At 42.6% G+C, this 27,140-nt stretch overlaps 3 protein-coding genes across 6 annotated transcripts in view; all 3 read left to right on the top strand.

The window, feature by feature from the left end:
- Nucleotides 1–27,140, top strand: part of acot7 (acyl-CoA thioesterase 7) — an 87,695-nt gene that overhangs the window by 27,016 nt on the left and 33,539 nt on the right. For 2 of the 4 annotated variants that reach the window (XM_026332820.1, XM_026332822.1), the window contains exons 1-4: nt 21,465–21,513; nt 21,646–21,816; nt 25,937–26,054; nt 26,611–26,767. In XM_026332820.1, coding sequence (XP_026188605.1) covers nt 21,776–21,816; nt 25,937–26,054; nt 26,611–26,767 — 316 coding nt within the window. In that variant the 5' untranslated portion in view covers nt 21,465–21,513; nt 21,646–21,775. Of the gene's footprint in view, nt 1–21,464; nt 21,514–21,645; nt 21,817–25,936; nt 26,055–26,610; nt 26,768–27,140 lie in introns of those variants that run through there. The other 2 variants (XM_026332821.1, XM_026332823.1) reach the window with 2 other exon arrangements.
- LOC113145761 (transcription factor HES-2-like) lies at nt 13,159–13,983 on the top strand. The gene is made up of 3 exons (XM_026332824.1): nt 13,159–13,257; nt 13,361–13,544; nt 13,649–13,983. Exons 1-3 carry the CDS (start codon nt 13,168–13,170, stop codon nt 13,981–13,983), a joined length of 609 nt encoding a protein of 202 aa, XP_026188609.1. The 5' UTR covers nt 13,159–13,167.
- Nucleotides 19,720–20,608, top strand: LOC113145762 (transcription factor HES-2-like). The gene is made up of 4 exons (XM_026332825.1): nt 19,720–19,809; nt 19,907–20,002; nt 20,092–20,179; nt 20,274–20,608. Exons 1-4 carry the CDS (start codon nt 19,720–19,722, stop codon nt 20,606–20,608), a joined length of 609 nt encoding a protein of 202 aa, XP_026188610.1.

The raw sequence follows: 27,140 nt of genomic DNA on the forward strand, positions 1-27,140 counted from the left end.
CGACCCGTTCACCTTGCGGATGGGGTCAGCATCGCACCGTCACACAAGCCTCAGATCCTCAGTCATGCGGTTCATTTAGTTGAAAACCTCAATTTTCGCTTCCAGGCTCAACAAGTGGAAACCACAGTCCGTGTCAGCACATTGTAATAATCTACACCCTTAAATGTGGAGATGATCTTTCCATTTCTCTGAGGGAGAAACTAACCTGCTTCTTACGTCGTCCCCGACGACGAGTCTCGGTTGTGCGCCTCTCTTGTCTGACGCACGGAGGATGCGGAACACCTGTTGCGCACGTTTGTTTGTTTGTTTGTGTGTGTGTGTGTGTTCCAGTAAAGTATTTTGGTTTGTTTACCCTCGTTGCTTCCGAATAACCAACGTGTTTCATGCGCCTCAGAGAATATTCCGCGGTGTTTTTCTTCCTGTAGCAGATGGCGACGTGGGACTCAGCCTGTTAAATAATCCATCACGGGGAGGATCGCTGAACCCGTTACAGATTGTTGCTTTCTGGAAATCGGCTCAGAAGTTAAAGGGGCAGTACAAACAAACTACTTAGCGCAAAGCCCGGTAGAGAAAGTTGTGCAACTGTTGTGGGTGTCAGTCAACTACAGACCCACGTTTCAGTAACGGACTCCTGAACGCACGCTCAGTCCGTGGGTGCATTCATTTTACATATGATGGTGAAATCTGCAGCTTGCGCACTGCACAGGTCCATCTGCTGGCCCTTTGGAAAACTGGAATTAAGAAAAGGCCACGTCTCGTGTGTAGCTGCGTTTAGTGTTAGACATTTAGTGTTCATATTCGGCATTTTTCTTGATTTATACTAAAAAAGCCAATTAGCTTTTAAATATATATTTGTTGCAGTATTAGTCATGATTGTTTACAGAGAGCCTCTTTAACTTACTGTATGACAAGGTAAAGACTGGATAACGGACTACACAGAATAAACATTTGTAAATTGAGAAAAAGCAAATAATTTCTGACTAGTAATCCTGCAAATCTTTTCACTTCTGTGTTTTATTGTAAAGCCTGAGAAAGTATTTCAATGTAATCTAACTTTATTTCTACACCACTACAGAGAAATGATAGTAGGATACTCTTTTATCCAGTGCATTTACCAGACAGCTTGTTATTTGACAGATTAAGCCTACATGTGAATATATATACAGTGAATATTCTTGGTTTTTAAAATACTGATTATTGTGTTTAGCTTCATCTCAACCAACTATGCTACTAACCTACTATAAAATGTCTTTAATAATTAGCCAGTAATTTAACAGGCTTATAAAACAATATAATTTAGTCATATTTCCTAGTTAGAGAACCTGAACATTGGTTTATGCTTTTTTCATTGTTTACAGTTGTACTGTTGTGTAGTCCATCTGCCAGGATTTACATTCTAGGTTACTGTTTGTACAACATTTTACTCAAATTCTTAAATCCTATAGTACAAGTTCATTTGTAGCTGTGAAAGAAAACCTATTGCTGTTAAGTCTGAATATAAATCTTGCGTGATCTATAGTCTTTAAAAGATTAGTTCCAAGTAACAACATGAGTGAAACGACTGCCTTAAAATTTAAAGTTTAAAAAAGAAACACAATTTGTTCACATTATTTTTGATTAAATATTTCCTGTGTTAATATTTCTGATTTAATTAACATTTATTTATTGAACTATCTCTACCCTTTATGGAAAGACTCCTTTTGACTGGACAATAAAAAGACCCATTTTGATTGATCAATTGAAGGGCACATTCTGATTGGATAATGGAAAGATCCCTTTTGATTGGGCAATAAAAAAACCCATTTTGTTTGGTCAATTGAGGGGCTCATTCTGATTGGATGATTGAAAGGCTCATTCTGATTGGACAATGGAAAGGTCCCTTTTGATTGGACAATAAAAAAACCCATTTTGATTGGTCAATTGAGGGGCTCATTCTGATTGGATGATTGAAAGGCTCATTCTGATTGGACAATGGAAAGGTCCCTTTTGATTGGACAATAAAAAAACCCATTTTGATTGGTCAATTGAAGGGCACATTCTGATTGGATGTTTTTTTTTTTTAATACCTTGCAAATATTTAAGAAAATAATATAATCCCTTCAGCAGGGAGGCACTATACAGCCACTATATGCATGCTACCAAATTGTCTGACAAAGCAGTTAATGGCAAATAGTTTGTAATAAATAGTAACGTTATAAGAATTCACAGGGGAAAGCTATACTCAGTTATATGCTGAACTGAATAAATCCAAATCTTGTGTTAGAATAATCCAAACCCTGCACAAAGTTGCTCATACATCAAAGTCAGTGTTGTTAGAATGAGTCGAACCTGTGCACCTGAGATGAACAGAGCACACACCTGTTTTTGAGAGGGCTATGTCTACGTCACTGGATGTGTGTATTTGAAAATGTTGAAGCTTTAACACTCATATTATTAATAATAATAATTGAGCCCTAGACCACAAGTCTCCTGAAACTGAGAGGTTTTTCTGGGGAGTCGTACTTGCAGCACACACAGTTGTAACTACACATATTTTGATCTCACTTTAAAAAACAATCTTAGCAGATTTTTCTGGTTTGTGAACCTGAAGTTGTGATGAACTGTAATATATGAAGTCACCAAACGGTGGCAGGAAAGCTTCATATAGACTCCGTACTTTCAGACAACCTCCACCTGCTCAGGTGTCCAGGTGTCCTCATGGTTTTGTGTTGACGTCCCTAAATCACTGAGAGCCTCCTTTATCATTGGGACATTAAACTGATCCCAGTGAGGACTAATCATAAATAAACTGCTCAGGACGTTTATATTGAATATCCCTATGATGGAAGTGTGTTCAGGCTAATTTCTGGGTGTCTGATATGTTTTTATATTTTAAATAAGGTGTAACGTTGGAGCTCACGTCAATCAAAAGAAAACCTGCAGCCTCACAGCAGATCGATTAAGTCGATAGATTTTTTTAATTTTTATTTTTTATTTTGAAATATATATAAAAATCCTCAGACTGCTGCAGGAGGTGGGTGTGTGCTGCAGGGGGGTGGGTGGCAGGTTGGGTGCATGGGTGAGTCTCGTGCCTGGCGCGTGCCTCTCCGGCACATATGGCCCAACTGTCATAGACACCACGCGCCAGTGTGGAGGGGTGGATACCCCAGGGCACACTGGGTAATGGCTGCTACAATTCCCCAAAGGACATGAACAATAGAAACTCTCTAACACCATTTACTGGTCTCAGTATCATTAAAGCCTAGAATACGTATCTTACATTACAGAGGTGACAAGCGTGCACAAATATGCATGTACATAAAATATTATAAATAATATGAAATACACTTAAAATATTTAGCCTGTTGGTTTTATTTGGTGTATAAATAGATCAGATTTATCACATAAAAATATAAACCAGCAGGTGTTTCAAACTGGGCACAGGAAATATGACTTAGAGTAGCCTGTTTGATTAACACTATTGTTTTTTTGAAATGGTTGTCGATTATTTATTTATTTCCTTGATTAGGACCCACACATTTGTCTTAGCTTTATATGAGTTAATAGGACCCACACATGTTGCCTTGGCTTTATAGCTGCAGTGCCATGTGCTAATGAGGGGTCCAACATAGAGTTATCCTGTCTACATGATGTGCAGTCTTTTCCCAGGCTTTTTAAAAGACTCTAAACCCCCGCTGAACTGGAAAGGGGCCGCTAACGGACTGGGATCCCTGGGAAAGCTGGGATATGTCTTGCACGCGTCAGACGTGCGACAGTTATTCAAATGGGACTCTATTATTCATCAGAGCGTGGGCCCCATCCATTGTGTGCTGCTCACATCTGCTGCTGCGCGGGAACATTCAGATTTTCCACTGAGGTTCATGCTGGTTAAACCTAACAAGCTACTGTCTGTTTGCAACAATGCCCCGGGAGGAGCTTCACTAGTGCAGGGCCCGCATTGGCTGTAGCTTCTTTATAGGCGGACGATTTGGCAGCACGTCCCTGAACCTGGACGTCAACGCTAAACATGTCACAGGTGTTTGATTTAAGGAGGAAAGCGCCAACTGACAGATATTCGTCCTGGGCTATAGAATATGGGAATGAAAACGTCATTATAGGCAGGTATTGATTTATAGAAAACCTCCTCGCGCCCATCTGCGGGCTCAGCTGGTTGGCGCGTGCACTGAGGTAATTGCTTTTAGTTGAGTATACCTGGGCGCGTGCAGGGAAGAGTCTGTACCTTTTTAATATGCAGCTACAGGCTGACATAGACATCACCCAACAATTCAATCAGTCAATTAGCATCGACGTTGTTTAGGAAGAAAAGACACCGGACAGAATAAACTTTATTATGCAGCTGAATGAAGACAAACACACACGAAGAAGAAAAGACTTTATTCGTGGCTCCCCCTTCCCCAGGCTTAGGACGCAGCTTTATTTATTTCTGTTTTTTTTTTTTTGCTTTTTTCTTGAGCATAGACATGGTTGCATGAAGAGAAGAGACTTTCTTTTTGTCTGTCTGTATTATTATTATCATTATTATTACTATTATACATCACACCAGCTAAAAATCAGTCTCTTGTGAAACAGTGTCTACACAGGCTAATGAAGAAGCCATTCTATTCTAGCCATACATGTGCAAATCCAATTCTCAACAGTCCTCTAATAGCCTGTATATAATGTGATCCCTTACAATTATAAACATAGCTCTGTATGTTTTGTTACCTGTGCCTCTGCTTAACCCTCCTCTTGTCTCTGTTAATGTCTGATAACTTTGGTTTTCTTCCACCACAAATTTGACCCAGGAGGACAAAAGGTGTGTAGTAAAATTGAAAACAATACGACACACCGTTTGTCCTCCCTTTCTGTTTTGACTGCTTATAAAGCATGAGGTATAAAATGATCACCAATTTTTTTAGTTTGACCTTTTAAGTGACCTTGTTTCCAACATATTACCATATATTTTACACTTATAGTAGGGAACCATCCATGTTATTTTTAGTTCATTATATGGAAGAAAACCAAAGTTATCACTTATTAACTTTTGAAAATGGGTCAAATTGACCTGAAGACAACAGGAGGGTTGAAAACTTGATATAGGTCAAACTTTTCATCTATTGTGGTTAAATGCTGAATAATCACTACAGCTGTATTCCATAATAATAATAATAATAATAATAATAATAATATGGGGCTATAACCATATGATTTGTTGACAGTAAAGAGGACAACTTGAATAAAGAAATATAAAACATGTAGGAGACTGATCATGACACTGGTCTATAACTGTGAATGAGTTTACTTTACATTTTGATGGACAATGATTTTCTTCATATTCTGTGATTTTAATAAACCACCTCTTCACTCTGTACAGATCACAGGTTCAAAGTCTATAAGCTCCACTTTTTCTTGTCTAACAATGTGACAATGTGTGACATACAGGAGGCAGCTGGGGTTTAAATAAATAAAATAGCTTTCTTTGCTTTGAAAATGACTTAGCTCTGATTATCATCAGTAAATTAAAACGCTCCAAGACTGATGCCAACATCAAGAGAGAATCAAGTTTTCAGCCTGAGCTTTGATATCATAGTTATACAGCTGCTTTTCTCCTACAATATAATCATGTCATTATTAAATTCACCTTGCTCCTTCAGTCTTCCTCGCTGCATTCAGATGTCAGACGTCTTCTGTCCACTTGAACCTCGACCCCGGTCATCCCTGAGCTGCGGTGAGAATATCTGTGGTCAGACTTTCTCACACTCAGAAACAGGACAACTAGTTTGACAGGACATAAGTCAGAGGTCTGAGAGCACTCCAGGGAATTTACTGGAAATATGATGGAGTTTTATTTTGTAACTCAGATTTATAGCCCAAGACCAGGTTCAGTATTTTTACTGTAGCTACATCCAATAACCAAACAGTAGTGGCAGTGTATGAGTGGCTATAATAAAAGCAGCAGTGGGCACCTGAGTCTGAGTCAAAGCTTCACAGTTAAACTGCCCTGAGATTCTCACCTGGACAAATCTCATCATCGCAGCTCAGACACTATTTCATCAAACGCTGACACTGGATTTTTCTTTATTGTCACAATGTCATATCGAGATGAAGACATGCATGATGGATGTTTCCTGTAAACCGCGTTGAGATTTGAGACGCAACTAAGTCCTGCTCATGCAGATACAGCTCTAACCTTGTACTTTGAAGTGAAGGTGGGACATACCTGGCCATGGCTTGGTTGGTCTCTGCTCGTCAGGTGAGGCCGCTGCAGCAGCGTCTTCAGGTCGTTGCAGGTTGAAGGCTGCAGTCGTACTGAGCGCCCTTTGACAGCACGAGGTCTGAGGCTCAGTGACTGACGCGTTGTCCCGGTGGGCGGACACCTCGCACGGCCCCGGCCCGCCCTCCTCACGGCTGCACTCGGCTCCTCTGGGCAGGAGCAGGCAGCAGCCCTGAAAAACCTGCGGTATCTTACAGTTTTAGAGAAACTGTCTCGGTCTAAAGTGAAAAGTGTAATAAAAAGCAGAGCTGCGTTTGGGTGTAAAGGTTTCAAAGAGGTCCAGGAAGGACACGAGGAGTAGGCCCTTGATTACTGTCTGTTCTCTTTGACCCAGTGCGAGTCCTTTACTCTTATTTTGTGACGAGCACTTATTCAGTAATGCAATGATTCAAACCCTGTCAGGTTTGGCTCCTACTGGACATTAATTGAATACAGCTTCATAAAGACCTGCGCGTTTTTTGTGATCAACCCTCAGTCCCCAGTTTTCCCTTAATGGTCCCTGTGTCTCCGTAACTCCAAAATACTTCCTCGGAGCAGGAAACGCCATCTGCTGCCTTTGTTCGCCCCGGCTCGTGCTGCTCTCGTGCCCCTGATGGGGCAGCACAATGGATGCCCATCCATCAGAAACCCAGGGTTCAAAAAACGCGCCAGCGAGCCTCCTCCTATCCGATACCTCTTCTGTAGCTGGAGCTGCCCTGGTCCTCGATTTGCTGCAGCTTTTACGAAAAAACAATGAAATTAACTGCGTTTATTCAGAATTTGTGGGCAGTGCGTCTGTTTTGTCAGTCATGTCTGCTCGAGCATTGACCTGCTGGCTGCGGCGCATGAATGAGAAGTCTCTGAGAGCTGGAACCGACAGCTTATTGGCGGAGAGGACTATGCAGACGCTGCAAGTTTACCTCTGTCAACTCTGAAGAAGAAAACAAATGTGCGCCACCAGATGTGTGCTGCACCTTCCAGCTTGGCGTTTGGCTTGGTTAGGCTTCTCTGGACATTCAAATCCTGTCTGAGCCGCTCCTCGGATGTTTGCAGTGCAGGCCTACAATAATAATAATAGTGTTTTCCAGACCCTGAAACTACAGACGACGCCAGGCTTGATGCTTTGCCTTCTTTGTCGAGGTGGAATTCTGACAATAGATGTAATTAAATGGCAAAGCCTCTGAAGTCGCGAAAGCACAATTAGCGTTTCCATCAGTGCCTGAAAGCTCTCCAGACCTTCTGCTGTTCACAGAGAACCAACCCAACCATAACTGTGACCTTTTATTCAACATTAATATTGTTTATATGTCTTTACTTTATGTTTTGCAGCATATAGTGATGCTTTTTTGCAGTATTCTCCAGTTGTGATATGCCTAACGAGACGCAGAGCACAGTTTTTGCCCAAATCAACGAGTAAACCTTAAACAACTTGCACAACATTTGAGGAAATATAATTTAAGGCTGAAACAATGTGAATTAATTATGATTTTAGAGAAGTGACCTGCCCAGTTACTGATATTTTATTTATAGATCACTAGAAATGATCAGTAACAGGACACTTCCAGACACTAGAACCTTTCTGCTTCACTGTCGGGTATTTTTCATTATCTGTATTGATCATTGTGGTCTCTAAGGCTGCTGTGTGTGTCTGGGTGTTTCTCAAACGTGCATGTGAGCTGCTACCCTCCAGTGTAACACGGCTGTTAAATGATAGTGATGTGAAAGACCTGTGCATGTAAGTTTGTGGTTGTTGGCTGATGTTTTATGTCTGGGATTGTAGTTTCATGTAGTTGATGGTTGATCATTTCCATGAGAACACAGGGAGTTTCTCTCTTTTTTTACCTGAGCTCTGCTGTTTATGTGACCGGGCAGAATCAGTGATGATCAGCAGAAGAAAAGCTTGGACTTTTCCCAGCGGAGTGGTGGCAGAAGCTTTATCAAAGTGGCCTTGCTTTAGCTGTGGGAAGCCTCCTGGCAAATTTTGATAGCTCTTGCATCCTCAGAGGGCGAGGTAATGCAGTTTGATTTGCCAACATGAACTTTTTTTGTCGTCAGCTGAGAGTATTTTTAAGAAAAGACATGATGCCATTCTTTGGAAATATGTCTGATGCCTGAGTCATAAATTAGAATGAGTGCAGATAAAATGCCTTCAGTTGTCACATGCTGAGCTAAAAAGGAAAAGTCTTTAGCTTGGACCTAAACATTGCCAGAGATGAGGCCTGTCTAAAATCGTCAGGAAGATTATTCCAGGTTTTAGCTGCGTAGAACTGAAACGCTGCTTCTCCATGTTTATTTCTGAATCTGGGCACAAGCAGAAGGCCTGTCCCTGATGGTCTCAGAGTCCGAAATGGTTCATATGGCATCAACATGTCAGAGATGTGCTGTGGTGCTGAGCCATGAAGACACTTATACACAAGCAGGGCTGTTTTAAAGTCTGTTCTCTGAGCAACAGATCTGAGAACAGGAGTAATGTGGTTGTACTTCCTGGTTCTAGTGATCTGTTCAATGCAGTGACAGTGAATCGTGTCAGGAAAAGTTTAGCTGAACCCAAATGCACACAGGAGTCGAGATAAGAGTAGAGAGTCTTTTATTACTTCAGGTGAAGGCGTCCAAAGGTACAGGCAGGTAGACAGGTCAAACTCAGGCAGAAATCCAATACACGAAATAACTATAGTACCTGAGGAGTAAATGCTGGTAAGCTGAACACAGGAAACAGACAGACAAAATCGTCTGGTCCATATTCACCTGTTGTGAGTGATGCGTAAATCTGAGTGTCATCTGCATATTTATGGTAGGACACATTGCTGCTGCATATTAACTGGCCTAAAGGAAACATGTAAAATGTAAAATAAATATACATGTACACATAATATACATGAAATAAACATGTAAATAATGTGTGTGTGTGTTAATGTAATAGAAAATGAACATATAGTTGAACCAGTCTCTCACTAATGTTTCAACAAAAACTAACTTTAGCCAATCTGGAGCTGGTAGAACCTCTGTGTTTTAGTAGAGCTGCTGGATGGTCCATTCTCAGCGAAGTGTTAGTAGGTTCCTCTTATGATGAATGAATTTGATCCTGGAACCTCTTGCGGTGAGGCAATAGTTTTAACCACCTTCTTGAAACTGTCAGTCGGCCACTTCGGGTCTGAGGGGAAACCTTGTATAGTGGAAACAGCCAGAATTAGAGAAATGACTGTACCTTTAAAAGATCTCAGATCTCCTAAATTGCACCCTGTTTTTTTTTGTTTTGTTTTAAACTCTGACCTAAATATTCAAACTGATGCTAGTTTCTCCTGTGTTCATCGAGGAGAAGTTCTTGTTCTTGGCTCTAATCATTTTCACTACTGAGACCTTCTCTTCACCTTAACTGGGTGTCATGTTATGAACTGTTTTGTTATATGAAGAGAGATCAGCAATCACGCTTTTGTTGAAAAACGCTTTAAATACAGTTTGACCACTGAAACAGCTCATTAAAAGCAAAAACCAATAGAAGTCTTGACACTAAGTCCACCGTGGAGCTTTGGTCTGGATTTTTCTTTGTCATTTTGAGAAAATTCAATTCGATCTACTGATAAAGACTAGAACATCCTGCAGACATGAGCAGAGCTTTAGTTAAGATTTCATATTGTTAAAATCTGGTTTAACTTTTTTTTTATTTAAAAAAGACACTAATCTTCAGACCACACTGAGCTGGAAGCACATCACGCTGCAGGTTTATTAAAGTAGAATGATTTGTCCAAGAGCCAGAAGGAAACTTTAGTTGAAAGTGCATCGTTAAGTCTGGTTAGCTTCACTTTACTGGTGGAGGTTATTGATACGGAGCTGAAACAGTCTGTTAGTCTCATTCCTGCAAAAAATATGATCTATATTAGTAAGAAATCTTCCAATGCTGAGGTTTCAAACTCCTATTCAGTTATATTATTATTATTATTATTTGTGTCTAACTAAATTAAAGCTAATCATTATAACTCACTAGCTGCATTGCTCTGACTGTTTCTACAGACTCTGGACTTTAGGACTTCATGATGCATTTCACATCCAAATTAATCTACAACATGTTTCCGTGCATTAACTGTCTCACCTCAACTGTCTGCGATATTATTGGTCATGTTGCTTATTTTTATTTTCCATTATTCAAAGTGGCTTTCAAACACCAGCCTCATTAGGAATATTTGGAGAAGGACCATCCTGCCCCTCATTTATCTATAAATCCTCAATTATTTACTACAAAATTCCTAATTGTGATATAGTCACACAGGGTGCAGTAACATGAGGAGCATTTAATGTCATAATGTTTGGAACAAGCTTCATGATCATTGTCAGGTCTGACTCCCTGCACTCAGACATTGATTGTTTTATAGTAAATGAATAAGTGATACGCACTTATACACATTTGGAAAATACTAACATGAAAATCAAATATTACATTTTTAATCGAGTGTGTTTTAAGTCTGATGTTTCACAAACTGGGAACAACAGGAAGTTGAGTCGAACCGGACAGGCTTGTCTCGGTGCTGTGTGCAGACAAAGACGCCAGCCAGCAGTAGATGCTGCGGATAATGTTGGCGTAGAGTTTGGCTTGGGATGCCAGACATCATTTGAGCTGCAGTCACGATATGCAGTCTGGAAAAACTACAAGTCTGTGGACACGGTCGCTTTCAGCAGCACCGAGTCCGTGGACGCTTTTGGTTTTACGCCTCAGTAAACCCGCGCATGCGCAGTCTGTCTGAACGCTGTGGCTCGTGTCAGTCTCATGCCATTTATACGATCAATTTAATTTTATTTATTATATTTATTTATTTTATTTAACTCATCTTTATTCTCAAACTCAAAGTTTAAGCTGTTCTCTGGGAATATAGACTGTGCGATCTTTGCACATTTGGTCGAGATTTCCAAAATTGATGTTAATAGTGGAAAATAATATGTAACTTGCTCCAAATTTCTTTTAGCTGACTTAAATCTAACAAATAGTCAGGGATTGGATTCAATGGCCCATAATTGAACTGCAAAGTGACTAATCGTAGGATCGTTCTATGCTCTTGCTGTCAAAACTCGGTTCTGCTTTTCTGTGCCTTCGTCCTTTAACAAAGGGTCACTGTGCTCTGAGCCTGCACAGATGGATACCCACGCTGAAACCAGGACAAAAAGGCTCCTAACCGAAGCCTCTCTTGCACTTTTTTGTCTTATCTCAAAGTGCCTGTTTCCAGGCTGGACTTGATGGCAGTTATTTGGGGCCCCATGGGACAGGACGCGTGCAAACCCGCGCATCCTTATATGTTTGAAAAACATCAGACCCCGAGGCTTTAGCGGCGCAGCTTGGAGCCGAAGAGCTGCAGCGTCTTTACCACAACATGTCTGAACGTGTTATGAGCTTGTTGAGCCACGGATCTGTTTACAAATTTGATTAAACGGATTTGATATTTCAGTATAGTAAACACACTGTTCCCAAAAAACCTTAATGCGCCAAGAAATAGCTCCATAGATTAATTTCATGCGTAAAGCCGTTTTTTGCCATTAAAGCATGTTGCTTAACGATATTCTGCACAAAACGGTCTCTGGCTGAATTTGGGTTAAAATATATTTTTCCCTTCAACTTTGTGAACTTTTGTCTTGGTGGTTGCTCGTGGACAAGTATCGCTTTACTTGGACTGTGTTACGTTGCTTTATATAACTGCGCTGTTTACGCGCTGAGACGGGTCAACAAAAACGTTGAGGGGTCGGGAGCACAAGAGCATGAGCCGGAATTCTGATGCGAGACGGGGGAGGGTGTGTGTGTGTGTGTGTGTGTGTGTGTGTGTTGTGTGTGTGTGTGGACGATGAAGGGGGGATTCCCATCTGGTGAGCGGCCGTGGCGCGTGCCGAACGCGTGAATCCCACCGGCAGCTCAGAGCGCTGGTTGGTCTGATGAGACTGGTTACGGAAACTGTTAGAAGATTGAGAAATAAAATGTGTTTTATTTATTTACGTGCATTTGTTTAAAACAAACACAAGGAGGCTCCGTGTTTTACTGAGTCATACAGACGAATCCCTCAGTGTCACCAGAGTTAGGGCGGACTTTATGCAGCCTCTTCTGTGCCAACTGCAGGTTGTCACTTAGTCTCCTCCCCCCAAATGCTCCAGGTAAATACCGTGTTGTTGGATTTGGAAACAAGCTGATGGGGGTGTCCATAAACAGATGTTAATCCATACATAGCGTGGCTTGGCTATCTGGTTTATTAGTTTTAGGAATAAATTAGTTCTGTCACTTCAGAATCACTTGTCTGGGTTCTGTGCTTCTTTTGTTGTGACGAGGAGGCGGAGTCAAAAGAAAACCCCAAACAATTAATAAACGTACTATATTAATGTATTTTAGTTGTAGTTTTATTTTTTTTTAATTTTAATTTAAAAGTTTTTAACTGTAACTGTTTATAGCCGTAAACTTTCAGACGTGTCATGATGGTTTTGCGTGTTTTGGCATTTAATTTGTGCCTTTTCGATGCAAAATGAACAAAATAACAAAGAGGATCAGTTTAATAAAGGCCAGACTTTAATATAGAACATTACGAAAGTTAACTGCCGTAGTCTGCGTGTTAAGGGAAAACAACATCGTACCAACAACATCGGTTTTTGTGCGTAATTGGATCTTGGATGAAAGTTAAAGGTGTAAATTTTAAACGCAATAAAGCGCATCATCATCACCAAACTCCCGCATACCGGCGGTAGACGCAGCGGCCCAGTGGGACCAGATGGTGCCGACAGGAGTTTTACTCAAGTCCCAAAGGCGACGCCCACTGTGTCAAAACCCCTGCACGATCGCTTGCGTTCCCGCCCCTTTGACGCGCCGGAGCCACATAAATAGGCCGCAGTTCAGCTCTGCCTCACACTTCAGGTCAGCCGCTCCGAGAACAAGTGTCTCCCCACAAAAAGCACAACAACAAGCAGCAAACGCAATGAGTCCCAGCATCACTACTGAGGCCAACCAGCCCTTCCCTGCCCGGTCCACCGTGGCCCAGAGAAAACAGGCCAACGAACTAAGAAAGGTAAGGAAAGAGCAAAAGAGACATAGTTTGTTTAACTGGAAATGTTTGTTGATTTATTTTCAAAACGTGCAGCTGAATAACAGTTTTCCATCATTTGTCGCAGACTCTGAAGCCGCTTCTGGAGAAGAGAAGACGCGCTCGCATCAATGACAGTCTCAGTCACCTGAAGAGCCTGATTCTGCCTCTTGTTGGCAAAGACAACGCTCGCTACTCCAAACTGGAGAAAGCTGATATTCTAGAAATGACCGTCCGGTTCCTCAGAGACCTTTCTTCCACTCCAGTCAAAGGTGAGCCTCGTCTCGTAAACCGCACTACACAAAATCTCTTCTGTCATATGAGCTTCGCGTGAATTTGCAGCCACTGACAAAATCTCTTTTGCTTCCTCGTCCAGACTCCGCAGACAGTTACAGAGAAGGCTACAAAGCCTGCCTCCAGCGCGTCTCTGCCCTGCTCCCCAAAACGAGCCTGGATCAAGACGCGTGCCAGCGGGTCAACGACTTCATCCAGCAGTCCATGTCCGCGAACGTCACTCCAACCTGCCTGAACTGCTGCGCCCACAGCTCCAGGACTTTCCCTCAGATCCAACAGAGACTCCTTAGTCTCAAATCCAGCTTCAGCTCCAGACTGGAGAGCCAGGCCCGCAGCAGCAGCATCGGCGCGCTGGCTCCCAGCGTAGCGCAGCCAGGCCCGCAGCCTGTTAGCGCTGCCATGTGGAGACCTTGGTAGATTTATTTCATGTGTCCTATTTATTTTGTTTTGTCACATGTGTCCCAATAACCGTAGTTTAGGCGATTAAGAAGAAGAATCGTTGGAATTGCTGTGTGATAATTGAATTCAGCATTTGGCTGATTTTGGCCAGAGTGGACAGCAGCACAGATCTCAAAGAAACTGTAAAGTCTTTGTACTTTTTAAAACGCAATCCTCTTTGGGGTGTCAAAGCTATGGGTTGTAGACAACACTTTTGTAAAACCCCAGGGGTTATTTTGTCTGAGGTTTGCACGATGGGCTTAAAAGTATTTTGGTCTGTGCAACAGATTAGTCTGTAAACACTATGTGTTCAGTAGGATTATGTACACTTCACACGTTATGGCGTGTGTCAGAGAAAATAAAAACCGTTTTGTCAACGACTTTTTAATAAATGTACACTCATTGAACATGGTTGTGTTGTGCCATCTTTATGTTTTGTGATGCTCGAAGTCTCTGACTTGTCCTCCTAATGAGAGGAGGCCCAGGGCTATGAAAGGAATAAAAAAGGCGCGCGGTCCCAGGAAGCCACAGGTCGTCCTGGGCCTATTCAGGCCGATGAGCAGCTGCTCTATTGTTGCTGATGTGAGGCGCCAAATTGGTGGGAAGAAACTGAGCTGCCTGTGTGATGAGACACACACTGAGCAGTGCTCACTCTCATGCACACACCTTTTCCTCACCACTTTTACCTCACACGTCCCACTTATCGATTCTTAGACATATAATCTGTCAGTTATCAGTTACAGGCACATTAACTGGTAGTCTGGGTATTTTACATCTAAGGTTTTGTAGTTTTGTCATAGTTGGCTGCTATTGTGAATTTCCCACTTTTACTATATTGAAGTTGTTGTGTTAGTTATTTCAAAATGTAGGATTTTATTTCCTCTTTCAGCTTCTTTTACACAAAACACTTAAAAAACAAAACAAAAACAGTCTTTGTCCAGCTGTGTATTGACTATAGTCTTTGCTGGACATACGTGAATGAAAGTGAACAGTTTCCACACTGTGGAAAATCATTCCTAACAAAATAACGTCCCATGAAGCAGAAAATAAACCGTTCAAGCAAACTGTTCTCAATGAATGTTCTTGCTTTCTAACAAGGAACCGAACATGGACAAAATAATAAAGTATTACTGTACTACTGTCTCTAAACGTAGAACACACCTGAGCTGCTGTGATATGAAGCTATGGAAGCTTGTAGCAAGTCTTGGCCTATACAGGCATTAAGATCATCTTGTGTTGTCTAACTGTTGTTTTGGAAGTGAACTTGGAGGAACATTAGCTAGTAAAGACTTGAAACAGGCTTGAGACAGGGATCGTTCTGTGTTTCTGGTTGGTTCTGTTTATTGTCCTTTGTGAAATTATCTGATGCAGCAGAGATTCTGCTGAAAACACCTCGTCACTGTATTTCAAGGATGGATTTGAAGTTTCTTAGATGCAGCGACTAAACACAGAGTATGTGTGTCCCACAACCGATGAGAATGGATGAATAAACTAATAAACCATCAATCGCTTCGAACGGGGTCAACTTAGAACCACACGTTTCTTTATGAGCTTCAAAAATGTCAAAACAACTCATTTCAGTAAAAACAAATTTAATACACCAAAGATTTTTAAGTTTAAGTAACGTCAGTTCTCACTTTACTGAGTCTGAAAATGTTTGTGATGAACCGTTTTGACAACTTTAGTGATCAAATGAGAAAATGACCCTTTGTCTAAAATAGCTGGAAACGACTAAAATTACATATGAAAAGAGACTGGGAAGACTAGGAACACTGGGAAACTGTTCCAATGTGTGTACAAGAAGATCTGTCATGTCTCTTAACTACAAAATCTAAATATTTAAAACACAAAATAATTGTGAGGTTGAGCCTGTGGAAAGGTGGCCCAGGAAAGGCCTCTGTTATCTTCGAAGGTATGACTAGTGAGGCGTCTGGACAGCTGTTGTTCTATGCAGATCTATCCAGTCCATCCTTTGTCACAGTCTTCTCTTCCTTTGTCTTCATGGTGGACGATCTCTATTTATCTAACGCTGCTGGTTTGGCTGCATTTGCTCTATAAAGATGATGTATTGTTCGTTACTTTGCTGATATCAGTTTTCACTGTGACATTGAAGAATCTTTTATTTTTTGACCAACCCTAAATCCTCTTTGCTGCTAGGGTTCATTTTGTGAGATTGTTTTCTTCATGTCCTGATATTGGGTTACGGTTGGGGCACATCACTGCATTAGACCTTTGCAGTTTGTTGAGCATCTGCTTGTTTTGTGTCACATTAGTTTAATTCTGATCAGTAATGTTATTGTGAATCCAGAGTTTTTGTCAGGGCTGGGATTCTGCAAAGTCCAGCTGGCGGAAAGATCCATTTAATCATTTTAACCTTGAATCGTGGGCAGCACTGTGGATGAGTGGTTAGCATTGTTGCCTCACAGCAGGAAGGTTCCTGGTCTGAAACCCATCAGGGGCCTTTCTGTGTGGAGTCTGCATGTTCTCCCTGTGCTTGTGTGGGTTTTCTCCAGGTACTCTGGTTTCCTCCCACAGTCCAAAAACATGTATGTCAGGTTGATTGGTGACTCTAAATTGCCCATAGGAGTGAGTGTGAGTGTGTGAGGTTGTTTGTCTCTATGTGGCCCTGTGATGGACTGGGGACCTGTCCAGGGTGGACCCCTGCCTTTCACCCAAAGAGAGCTGGGATAGGCTCCAGCAGATCCCTGGGACCCTGGTTAGGACTAAGGGGGTCTAGATGATGGATGGATGACCCTCAAATTGATGTTGTTCTGTTGATTAATTGTAGAACTAGAGACAAATTATCTATTTGCACGCACACACGCTAGGTGTTCTATATAAAGTGGCATTTGTTAAAAGACTCAACTCTTCTGAAACAGTCGGTGTGTGTGTGTGTGTGTATTTGCAAACTTCTCTTTTCAGTTTTCTGATTTTAATCTTTAATCACTTAAAAGTTTTGGATTATTCTCTTTGGTATGAAACGACGTGATTAAGTCTCACAAAGCCAAAGAAGATTCATATTCACTAATCACTAAACCTTTTTATAACAAAACTTTCAGGATAAATATAAATAAATCATAGTAGCCCCCAAAAATCAGATGCAGTCAGTCAGTCAGTCAGTCAGTCAGTCAAATTTTTGTGGATACAAATAACACAGACATTTTATTTGGGATCTATGTTATATTCTATGTTTCCATATTTTCTTCCATGTTAAGAAGAGGAAGGGATGTGGCCTTTAGCTTTTTCATTTCAGTATCTGCCTGAAACGGTTCAGACTTGATGTTCACCCATGGAGATAAAACAAAGCTTATAGGAATAATAGGTGGACGTTTTGTTTGCTGTAGTTTAAGAGCACAGAACCGAAGCTCAGCTCGCTCTGTCTCTCCCCCACCCCAGGGCCCGCCTGAGACTCTTAATTCCCATGAAGTGTCAGAACATTTCGGGACAAAGACGTCCTGTTATCCGCCCTGCACAGATGGGTTACCGACGCCGAATCTGCTAGAGAAGACAAAAGAGGACTCTAACCGTAAACCAAAACTCAGGAAAACCAACCCCCCCATCAAACCTCCATCCCAGCGGGGAGGGACGCGTGCAGCAAGTGTGCCTCTGCGTTTCAGGGGTTTTTAAATCAACAGCGGAGCAATGTCATGTCTCCGAGACGGAGACCTTCACATTTCGACTCTGCTGAGTTTTATTTTTTCCATTTCATGTTGTAGAAAAACTGCTCCGAGCACAGCGTCCGCGTGAAGCTGAGTGATCCCAGTTCCTTATTAATCATGACCCACAGGAAGGATCGAAGTCAAGTCATGGAGTCATGAACAGTCTCCAAAATACCTGAATGTCTAGTGGGAATAAGACAAACTGCAGTCTGTCTGTGAAATGCAGCTTCCTCTGAAGAGCAGCTGGACTGTGCATTGTTGCTTTTTGTGCTTCTCCCTCGGGCCAGAGTGAAGCTACAGCCAAAAAGGACCTGGTCCACACAAACACCTTTCACCTCCATCAACAGATTGAGCGAGTGTCGTCATCACCATGTTATAGTGAGAAAGGGGCATTTTGTGACAGCTTGGACGCTAAACTATCCCAGAGTCAAGCTAAAGGAGCCCATTGAAGCAGTTTCTGGCCTGGGGGGGGGGGCGAGGAAGGTTCGTTTCGGTTGGGACATCAACAACACGCACCTATTACAAACATGCAGATGGGATACCCACGCCAAAACTGCGTGGAGATCATGTGTCGTGCGTGTAAAGTTTGTGAAGCGCATGCACTGTAGTGTGTGTGTGTGTGTGCGTGTGAGAGTGTGTGCGTGCGTGCGCATGGATGAGAGATGCTGGGTCCCAGAGATTGGCTGCTCAGGATGCCGTGTGGTGCAGGAGGGGTCAGGGATGGAGGTTGGGGGGGGGGTTTGAAGTTGAAGGCTCGGTAACAGACAACCATCTGGTCCCCGTGGCGCGTGCTGAGCGCGTGGCTCCCCTGAGTGCAGCGATATTTGAATGGGCTGCTCTTTCTCTGCAGCTTTTATTTAAAGTCCAAATATCAGGCTGCTAGTCCAGTATCTCTCAGGGCGACTGGTTATCAAACGGGCTGCATCAAATCAAGTCCACGAGTAAAATGTCTAAATGTAAAATACGCCTGATGACTTGGAAACAAAGGCTTATTTTATATTTGGCGATGTTTATTGTCACTGGAGAAGCTGCCTCTCTCTCCCAGTACTTTGTTTTGTTGTTCTCCCCAGCGCCCTGCATTAGGGGGTGAGGGGTGGGGGGTTATGTACCATCCAGGTAGAGACACCCACCATCACCCCCCGGGCAGAAACTGCATAATATTCCAAACTGTTAGAGCCAAAATCTGAGAGCAGATGTTGTGTTGAAATAGCGTGGCTTGGGTGTGTGATTGGAAGAGTCTGCATGTCTGTGCACACTTTTTCCAACACGCAAGCCTGACCCCTATGCTGGTAGTGTTTGTATTGCACTCAGTCCGTTTTCAATATGCAGCATTAATTAGAAAATATGTAACTCAACTTTCAAATGGCACATTTAAGAAACAAATACATTAAAACCACGACAACAGGCTGCCAGTAAGTTTATCAGGCAAACTACTAATTACTCATAATGCAGACTGAGGAGTTGAGAAAATATTCGTTTTAGATTTAGTATGTGTCGTAGTTAGTTCAAAAAATACAAAATTATAAAGAATCTGGCTTTGGCTTTCCCTGTCTCTCTACTGCGTAATTACACACCAGAAAATATATGTTTATGTGTAATTTGCAAACGAATTCACAGCTTATTTTTTTCACTGTTTATAAAATAACGAACGTAATTGTTTATTGTTTAATGTGACGTAAATTGAGGAATTGGCCGAGTTGCTATTTGCTGAAAGAGCGTTCGGAGCTCCAAACTTTAAGCGTCTTTACGCACAGCTTCTCGATGCAGATTTCTTGTGAGCTGGTGTATAGATCATAACGCAGACACGCACTGAAGTTGTTACGCTTGGATTAGAGCAGAGGACAGATGGTTATCTTACTATATTTGATGCTTTTGTGTTGTTTTCGTCGAATACATGGTCTGTCCAAATTGTTTCAAGTCGGCTTGGGGGCGTACCCGTGACGCACGAAGACCGACGCCACAGACCTGCATATATACTGCGCCTCGGAGCCGTTAGACACACATCTACCTACATTTCTGCTCTGGACACTTGTCTGACACAAAGACGAGCCTGAAAATGTCTCCAAACATGACTTGCGAAGCTTTCCAACCTTTTTCTCCAGGACTGAGTGTGGCCAAAAGAAAAGAGGCTCTTGAGCTCAGAAAGGTAAGTGAAGTCATTGAATTTTGCTTCATCATCCTAAACATTTTGCTGCATTTCACTTAATGTGATGAACGATAACTAAATATTGTGTTATTTTCAGACCATGAAGCCTTTGATGGAAAAAAGGAGGCGCGCCCGCATCAACGACAGCTTGAACCGCCTGAAAACCCTCATCCTTCCCCTCACAGGGAGAGATGTAAGTTCAGTATAAGCAGTCAGCGTTGTTCACATATACTAAAGTCAAAGTTTACGTGGTTAACATCTACTTTTTATTATTGTCTCCAGAAGACTCGCTACTCCAAGCTTGAGAAAGCTGACATCCTGGAAATGACTGTGAGGTTCCTCAGTGACATTTCCCCAGTTAAGACCAAAAGTGAGTTTTGCTTCTGCTTGTTTCACATGTTAGATACAGAAGCAGTGAACTCTCAACAACGAACAACGAAACTAACTTTACATTTTCTCTACAGATCCTGCAGACAGTTACAGAGAAGGCTACAAAGCCTGCCTCCAGCGCGTCTCTGACCTGCTCCCCAAAACGAGCCTGGATCAAGACGCGTGCCAGCGGGTCAACGACTTCATCCAGCAGTCCATGTCCGCGAACGTCACTCCAACCTGCCTGAACTGCTGCGCCCACAGCTCCAGGACTTTCCCTCAGATCCAACAGAGACTCCTTAGTCTCAAATCCAGCTTCAGCTCCAGACTGGAGAGCCAGGCCCGCAGCAGCAGCATCGGCTCGCTGGCTCCCAGCGGAGCGCAGCCAGGCCCGCAGCCTGTTAGCGCTGCCATGTGGAGACCTTGGTAGATTTGTCAAGTTGCCCGGTCTCCCAGATGCCTGCCAAAAGACTCTAAAATGTTTGATATGTAGGCAAAATCATAAGATAGCATCACTTGTAAATATACAGAGTGATTCACTGTCTCGTTTCCGTTGATGAAAAGACAGAATTCATCGTTAAATCGTCTTGGTTGAGTATTATATACTTATGTTTTGCGCACTAGTCTGTTGTCCTGTGTAAGTTGACAAGTTGAGACAGTCGTATTTTTAATCTGCATGTATGTACGCGTTAAATGTTTAGTCCTCTTTGCGGACTAAGTGATTAAGGGCCATGGAAACAGCCCAGTAAGATCCAAAGGGTCATGTATGTATTTTCGTCATTGGCGTCAGGGTCCTGAGCCTGTGCAAGATGTGTAGACACATTGTGTCACTGCAAGTATCTCTGTTGGGATGTGCTTTATTTTTGCTATTTACAGCAAAGGTTGTATATATATGTCATATAAACACAAATAAAACTGCGATGTCGTGGTTAGATCCTGCCTGTTTTCATTTACATCTCATTGTAAGAATATCTTTCGTGCGTAATTACGCATCGTCAACGCCTGTATGTCAAGAAGGAAAAGGAAGATCTTGGCACAATGAAGGCAAACTGGGTGATTTGTATTTCACTGGCACAGACAGCAATGTAGGATTATAGAGACGCCTCTTTGTAATGAACAAGGCGTGGACGACTCATCAGATTAAAAACCGTTAGTCGGTTTAACTCCCTGATGGATATTATGGTCAAGGGCGCCCACATCTGGCCCCAGTAAAAACTGCTCTTGCTCAAAGTGTGTTTGAGTTAATGTGGTCTCTGCTACCCTCTACTGGCTGTTGTAGACATTGACCCGGTTATAGTTCCTATTTACCTTTATACCAGGTTCTGATCACTACATGTAAGCTCAGAGCTATTTACTTTGGGTTATTCATACAAGCTTCGCCTGTTTTAACACACGTCATATAATCCAGGTACATTCCACAGAAGACCTTGCTTAGGGTGTCACTAAAATCTGAGTGTTTCCTTCCAGATGAGCCATTTGTCAAAGAGGCTGTGAGCAGGGAGCAGCCGGACACCGGGGGAGTCACATTTCCCTTCACATCACAGGAATCTCGCTGCAACACGAGACCAGCGAGCCCCGAGAGCTTATCGTCGTCATCATGTCGGTACCGCAGGCAGCATCCTCCCTCCAGTTATGCAGGTAGGACACGACGCATTAACCAACACATGTGAAATATGTGCCGCCGATCGACAGATGACGAGACCCGCGCTGCTGCCGGCGTCACTGCGTGAGCGCTTCTCTCAGGACGACAACCCAGATAATCTGCTCCATGTCCCGGTATAACCCACGGAGCAGTCACGGCATCACCGACAGCCTTTAACTGTGGCTGTGGCTTATCGACAAGGGCTGTTTTCATTTTGGGTTTTGTTTTTTTGTTGCGTGCGTGCTCCCGGCAGAGGTGCACCGTCTGTGTCGCATGTGATGACCTCAAAGCACCGGTACCGCACGCGTTTAAAGTACCAAGGACGAATTAAGGTCGCGATCGTTTTAGAAACTCCAATAAAAGTTGTGTTTTACAGCGCAGAATAAATGATTTACCTCCTGAAAATATTTTGCCTGGACTGTGTCTTTGAATCCGGCACGTAGTCGACCCTTTATTTATTTTCTCTAAAGAAGAACGAAAGAAAACATCCGGTGTGTTTATGCGCGACGATGACTGCTGCCTTTTGAAATACCTTCGCAATGAACAGGCTTCAATTCCCAGCAGCACGCACCTGCAGGTGCTGGCCTGTAGGTGGAGTCATCCAGGTCTGCACCGTGTAACAGCGTGTTTGGGCAAAATGCCTGATAATCCTTGTTGCTGTGTCACAGCATGACAGCGCCGAATATTATGCTGAGCCTGTTTTTAGCCTCATCTCGTTGCCCCGTAGCTTTAAATTCTCCCCAAACAGTAGCAGCTTGTTCTGTTTATCATGCCAGTGCGTGTAGGTTTGTATTGTCATTTGCATAAAGTCAAGGCCTGGTTGTTTAACTGCCAAGGCCTCGTCCTGACACAGTGCTGAGCTGCTCACAGGCTCTGTGTGTGTGTGTGTGTGTGTGTGTGTGTGTGTGTGTGTGTGTTTTTGAGGAACAAGGACTTGTCCTACTCAGGTCTAATACACATGTGACAGGAAGTGGTTTGGTGATTCAATTCACTGTCTCCAGCACAAACCATGAAAGTAGATTACACAGTTGAATCAGTCTAAATACTTTGATGACATGTTTCTGGACATGTTTCTTACTGGCACGGTGGAGAAGTGGTTTGCGCTGCCGCCACTTTGAAACAAGTTTCCAGTTTGAAATCCCATTGCAACTATAGGAGACACCTTATTGATGCGTGTTTCTTAGTTTGCGGTGGTTTGTTGACTGCACCCGATCAAAACAAGTTACACAGAACAAAAAATGGCATCGAAACACGAGGTGCTCATTCGCTATACGTCTTAGAACAACCTAAGGCTTTAGGAAAATGTGATCAGAGGATTTGTTTGCATTGTTCCTTTAATTGTAGCTTCCTCCCCAAACAGGCCTCAGGCACTCATGATGTTTGGACATTTATTTCTTAAGAGGAAAAACCCCTTGAGATGGATCATCCTGTTCCGGGAGGAGTCCTCAACTTCCTCCAAATATACAGCAGGAATTGACAATAGTACAAAAACAAAGAACAAGGATACAGGACAAGACATTCATTCATTCATTCATTCCATTAGTACAGGTACATTATTGCAAAGTACATACCTGTAAATACACAGGAAATAATCATGGTCATATGAGGAGCAGCCACAAATGTTTGTTGATGTGTTTGGTTGATATGTTAAGAGAATGTGGCCTCCTGCCTCTGCTCTCGCTCGCCGTTCTCTCGGCTGCTCATGTAAATTCAAACTTCCTGCCGCTCTATGGAAACGCAGACGTCCCATCTGCCGACGAGCCTCCTCCATTTCCTAGTTTCTCTTTTTAAGAGAAGCCTGACATCTCTTCTCATGTCATCATATCACCTGAACGTTGTCTCTCGCATTTTTAAATTATGTTCCATCAAAGGTATTTTGTCGATTAATCACCTCTGCAGCCTGAGAAAGGCCGTTGCTGTTATTTCTGCAGTGCATTTGAAAACTGTGTATTTCTTATTTTGGCTGTGAATCTTTTTGTGCGTTGAGCGAGAGCAGGAGCCAAATGTCTGTTAGGCTGTTATTGTTAATACTGATGTCAACTTTCTGTTTTCAGTACGAACAGTCAGTTGGTGTGTGTCAGTTTGTGCATACACTGATGCATTTGTGGGACTGAGGAGTGTATTTAATCTGTGCATATACAGTTGTCAGTGCTTTACAAATAGCTGTGTTACCTGGTGATGGGAGATTGTTTGGCTAATGATGCAGAATTTCCTCCAGCCCACTCAGTCCTTTGTGCTTTGCTGTGTTTCTGCTGTTGGGGCTCAGGACAGAAATGACACCAATGCCTGGTTTTCTGAAGCTAATTCACAGCCTTCGCCACTATTGCTCCCGACACAGGTAACGTAAGGTGTTTTGTTACAGCAGGGACCCAGCAGATTGTGATTTATTAGGCTCTGTGTTAACGGCACGGCTGCTCCACGTGACACTAAACCTAACTAGAGAAAATGACTGCTGGAAAGAACAGGAACTCCTTCTTACCTGCTTACTGATTCTTAATAACCCACATGTCATTGGGCACATTTGACTATCCAGAGAACGTCTCTTGCTTCAGGGATGAGTTTCTTTCTTTTGCGTCAGTGTATTACAGACGTCATCATCCTGCTTTTGGAAGTTTTGTGTGATCAGGATTTGAAGGGGTGAGTGACTTTCAGACAGTTAGGCAGTCAGTCCTGACACAGACTTTCACAGTCAGTTCTGGGGACCCCTCTTTCTGGGACAGCATTATCAGTGTTTGTCTGTCTGCAAGGGGAACCTGGTCTGTTTGTGAGCTTGGTCTTAGCTGTTGTTGGAGAAACTCCTATGGAAATGATACGATACATTTTCCTGACAGATCCTACTGGTCACCTGCTGTCTGGTGTTTGTTTAAGTGGGAGTGTTGAGATCCAGTTTAACAAGTTAAACACCCAAGGCGGGTCAGCACTAACTAACTAACTAACGTCATGACGTCATGCATCGCAGCAATGCCAGGATGTCGTTCTCAGACGCTGAGAACGTAGAGACCATACAGAAGGAGAGACAGTTAGAGTCACACAGACGTTTATTGCTTTATGGCTCAAAGCGGCGAGGCAGCAGATGTTTCGGGTAAAACGACAGCAGTGATGGAAAAACGCCAAATGAGTCAAAGTCAGCAAGTCAGCGGAGAGGCTGGAGCTCAGCAGGGCTCCAGATATCAACTCAGCAGGTAGTTTATCTCTGATACACACACATGCAGTGATGCTGAATATAGGTTGCTCTGTCTGGTTCATTCCCTCACACACACACACACACACACACACACACACACACACACACACGGACAGACGCTGAGAACACACACACACACACACACAGACAGACACACACACACATAAAACAAAACTGAATTGTTGCAGCTGTGGCTGTTTTTAATGTTGTTGTACTGGACTGCAATGCATGACGTTTTATATAATTTTTTCTTTGTAAGTTAAAAACCTTTGTCTTTTTTCAAATATACTAAACCAGCAGTGTTGTGAAATTTCCCTGTAATTGTGACTCAGATTCAGAGGAAGACCGGGACTCTGGCATCAATATAAACAAGAAGCAACGGATTTGTTGACATGTGGAATTTCTCGCTTTTCGTCATTCCACACGTTCCTGTCAGTCTCTATCATCTGGTTTTTAAGATTATCTCAGTGCAGAGTATTTAGGTACATTAGATTGTACCTGATAGGTCCAGGTTAACCCAAACATGTGACGTACAGAACAACACAGTCAGAGATAATGGGCCTGTGTGTAGACATCAGGCAGACATCAGGCAGACATCAGGCAGACATGGAAAAGATAAGCTGAAGTTGAAATGCTACTCTCAGCTTTGTGGAAAATAACAACAAGACATCTGAATTATCATGCTGAGCTCAGCATGTGTGCACTTTATGAAGTATAGCCCCAGACTCTCTCAAGGGGCCGATCCAGGTCCAGTAGTAAGTGTCAGATATTAGAGTAAGAGGATGCTACTTTTTGCCTGAAATGCTGCTTATAGTTAGTAATAGTGTGTCTATATTTTTACAACAAGGTGCCTTATGGCAGAAGATGCTACTAATACATGTAGTGAGCCATCAGATCCACAGCCATGTTAACCGATCTTCTCTTCACCGCAGGATCATGCGGCCTGACGACGCCAACATCGTGGGCAACGTCCACGGCGGCATCATCCTCAAGATGATCGAGGAAGCTGGTTGCATCGTCGGCACACGACACTGCAACACACAGAACGGGGTGAGAGGCTCCAGCAGCTTATTTAGCTGGCAGTTAAAAGTCAAATATGTGCGTAACAGTCGCAGTTATTCTTAAAAGCATAAACTGTATGTTGTGTTTTCTCCAGAGTCAGTTCATTGTGTGTATTTAGATTTGTTCCTCACTGTCTTGGTTTGACTTTAGCCCTTTGTCTTGTGTTATTTGAATCTTATCTCACCAGCGACAACATTCTGATCATTTTCTCTCGATATCCTGCATCTCCCTGTTCAGATAAGACGTTATAGCAAACGCATCCATGCACACTACATATTTTAGCACATGCTACAGTGAAGACACATATCTATGTGAAGACCTGTGTAACCTTTTTTTGTTAAACTAAGGAATAAAAGTAAAAAGGATGTAAGTTTTGTTAAAATCATCAGTAACCTTGCAGTCAGATTAAGTTCTGTTTATTTTGAAGGTGATGTCATGTTATGTGTAGATATGAGCTGCCACTGGTCCCATCGTCCTCATCACTCACTAATAAAATAGTCCAAACTAGCATCTTCTTTAATGTTGTGAACTGTCCTGTCATCAGGACCGCTGCTTGGCAGCCCTGGTTCGGGTGGAGAAGACGGAGTTCCTGTCCCCCATGTTCATTGGCGAGGTCGCCCATGTCACTGCTGAGATCACTTACAGCTCCAAGCACTCGCTGGAGGTGCAGGTCAAGGTCATGGCTGAGAACATTCTCACAGGTGACTCTTTTTCACTTTGCCACGTGGGTTCAAAGTGCATTTTAAGGAGACAGTCACATCTGTCTTCCAGCTGTTGCAGTAGGTAAAGCTTTGAACACCAAAGCTGGAAATTTATAGGAAAGAAGTGAAACATTATTTCTTAATTTCCATTTTACAGAGTGAACGTTCAGCAGACATAATGACATGTGACAGTAGACAAAGCACAGCTGTTGCTAATGACACTAACAATGGCTCTCGTCTATTCAAGTCTGATAGTGTAACAATGAGCCAGATACCAAGACCCTGAAACTCCAGCTGGTAAATGGATCTCAGCCATAATTCATGTGATTATTTTCGCTTGTGCTTTTTCTACTGTGACGTGTTAAAATGCACA

This window comes from Mastacembelus armatus, chromosome 7 (genome assembly GCF_900324485.2).
Source record: "Mastacembelus armatus chromosome 7, fMasArm1.2, whole genome shotgun sequence".
Classification (NCBI taxonomy): Eukaryota; Metazoa; Chordata; class Actinopteri; order Synbranchiformes; family Mastacembelidae; genus Mastacembelus; species Mastacembelus armatus.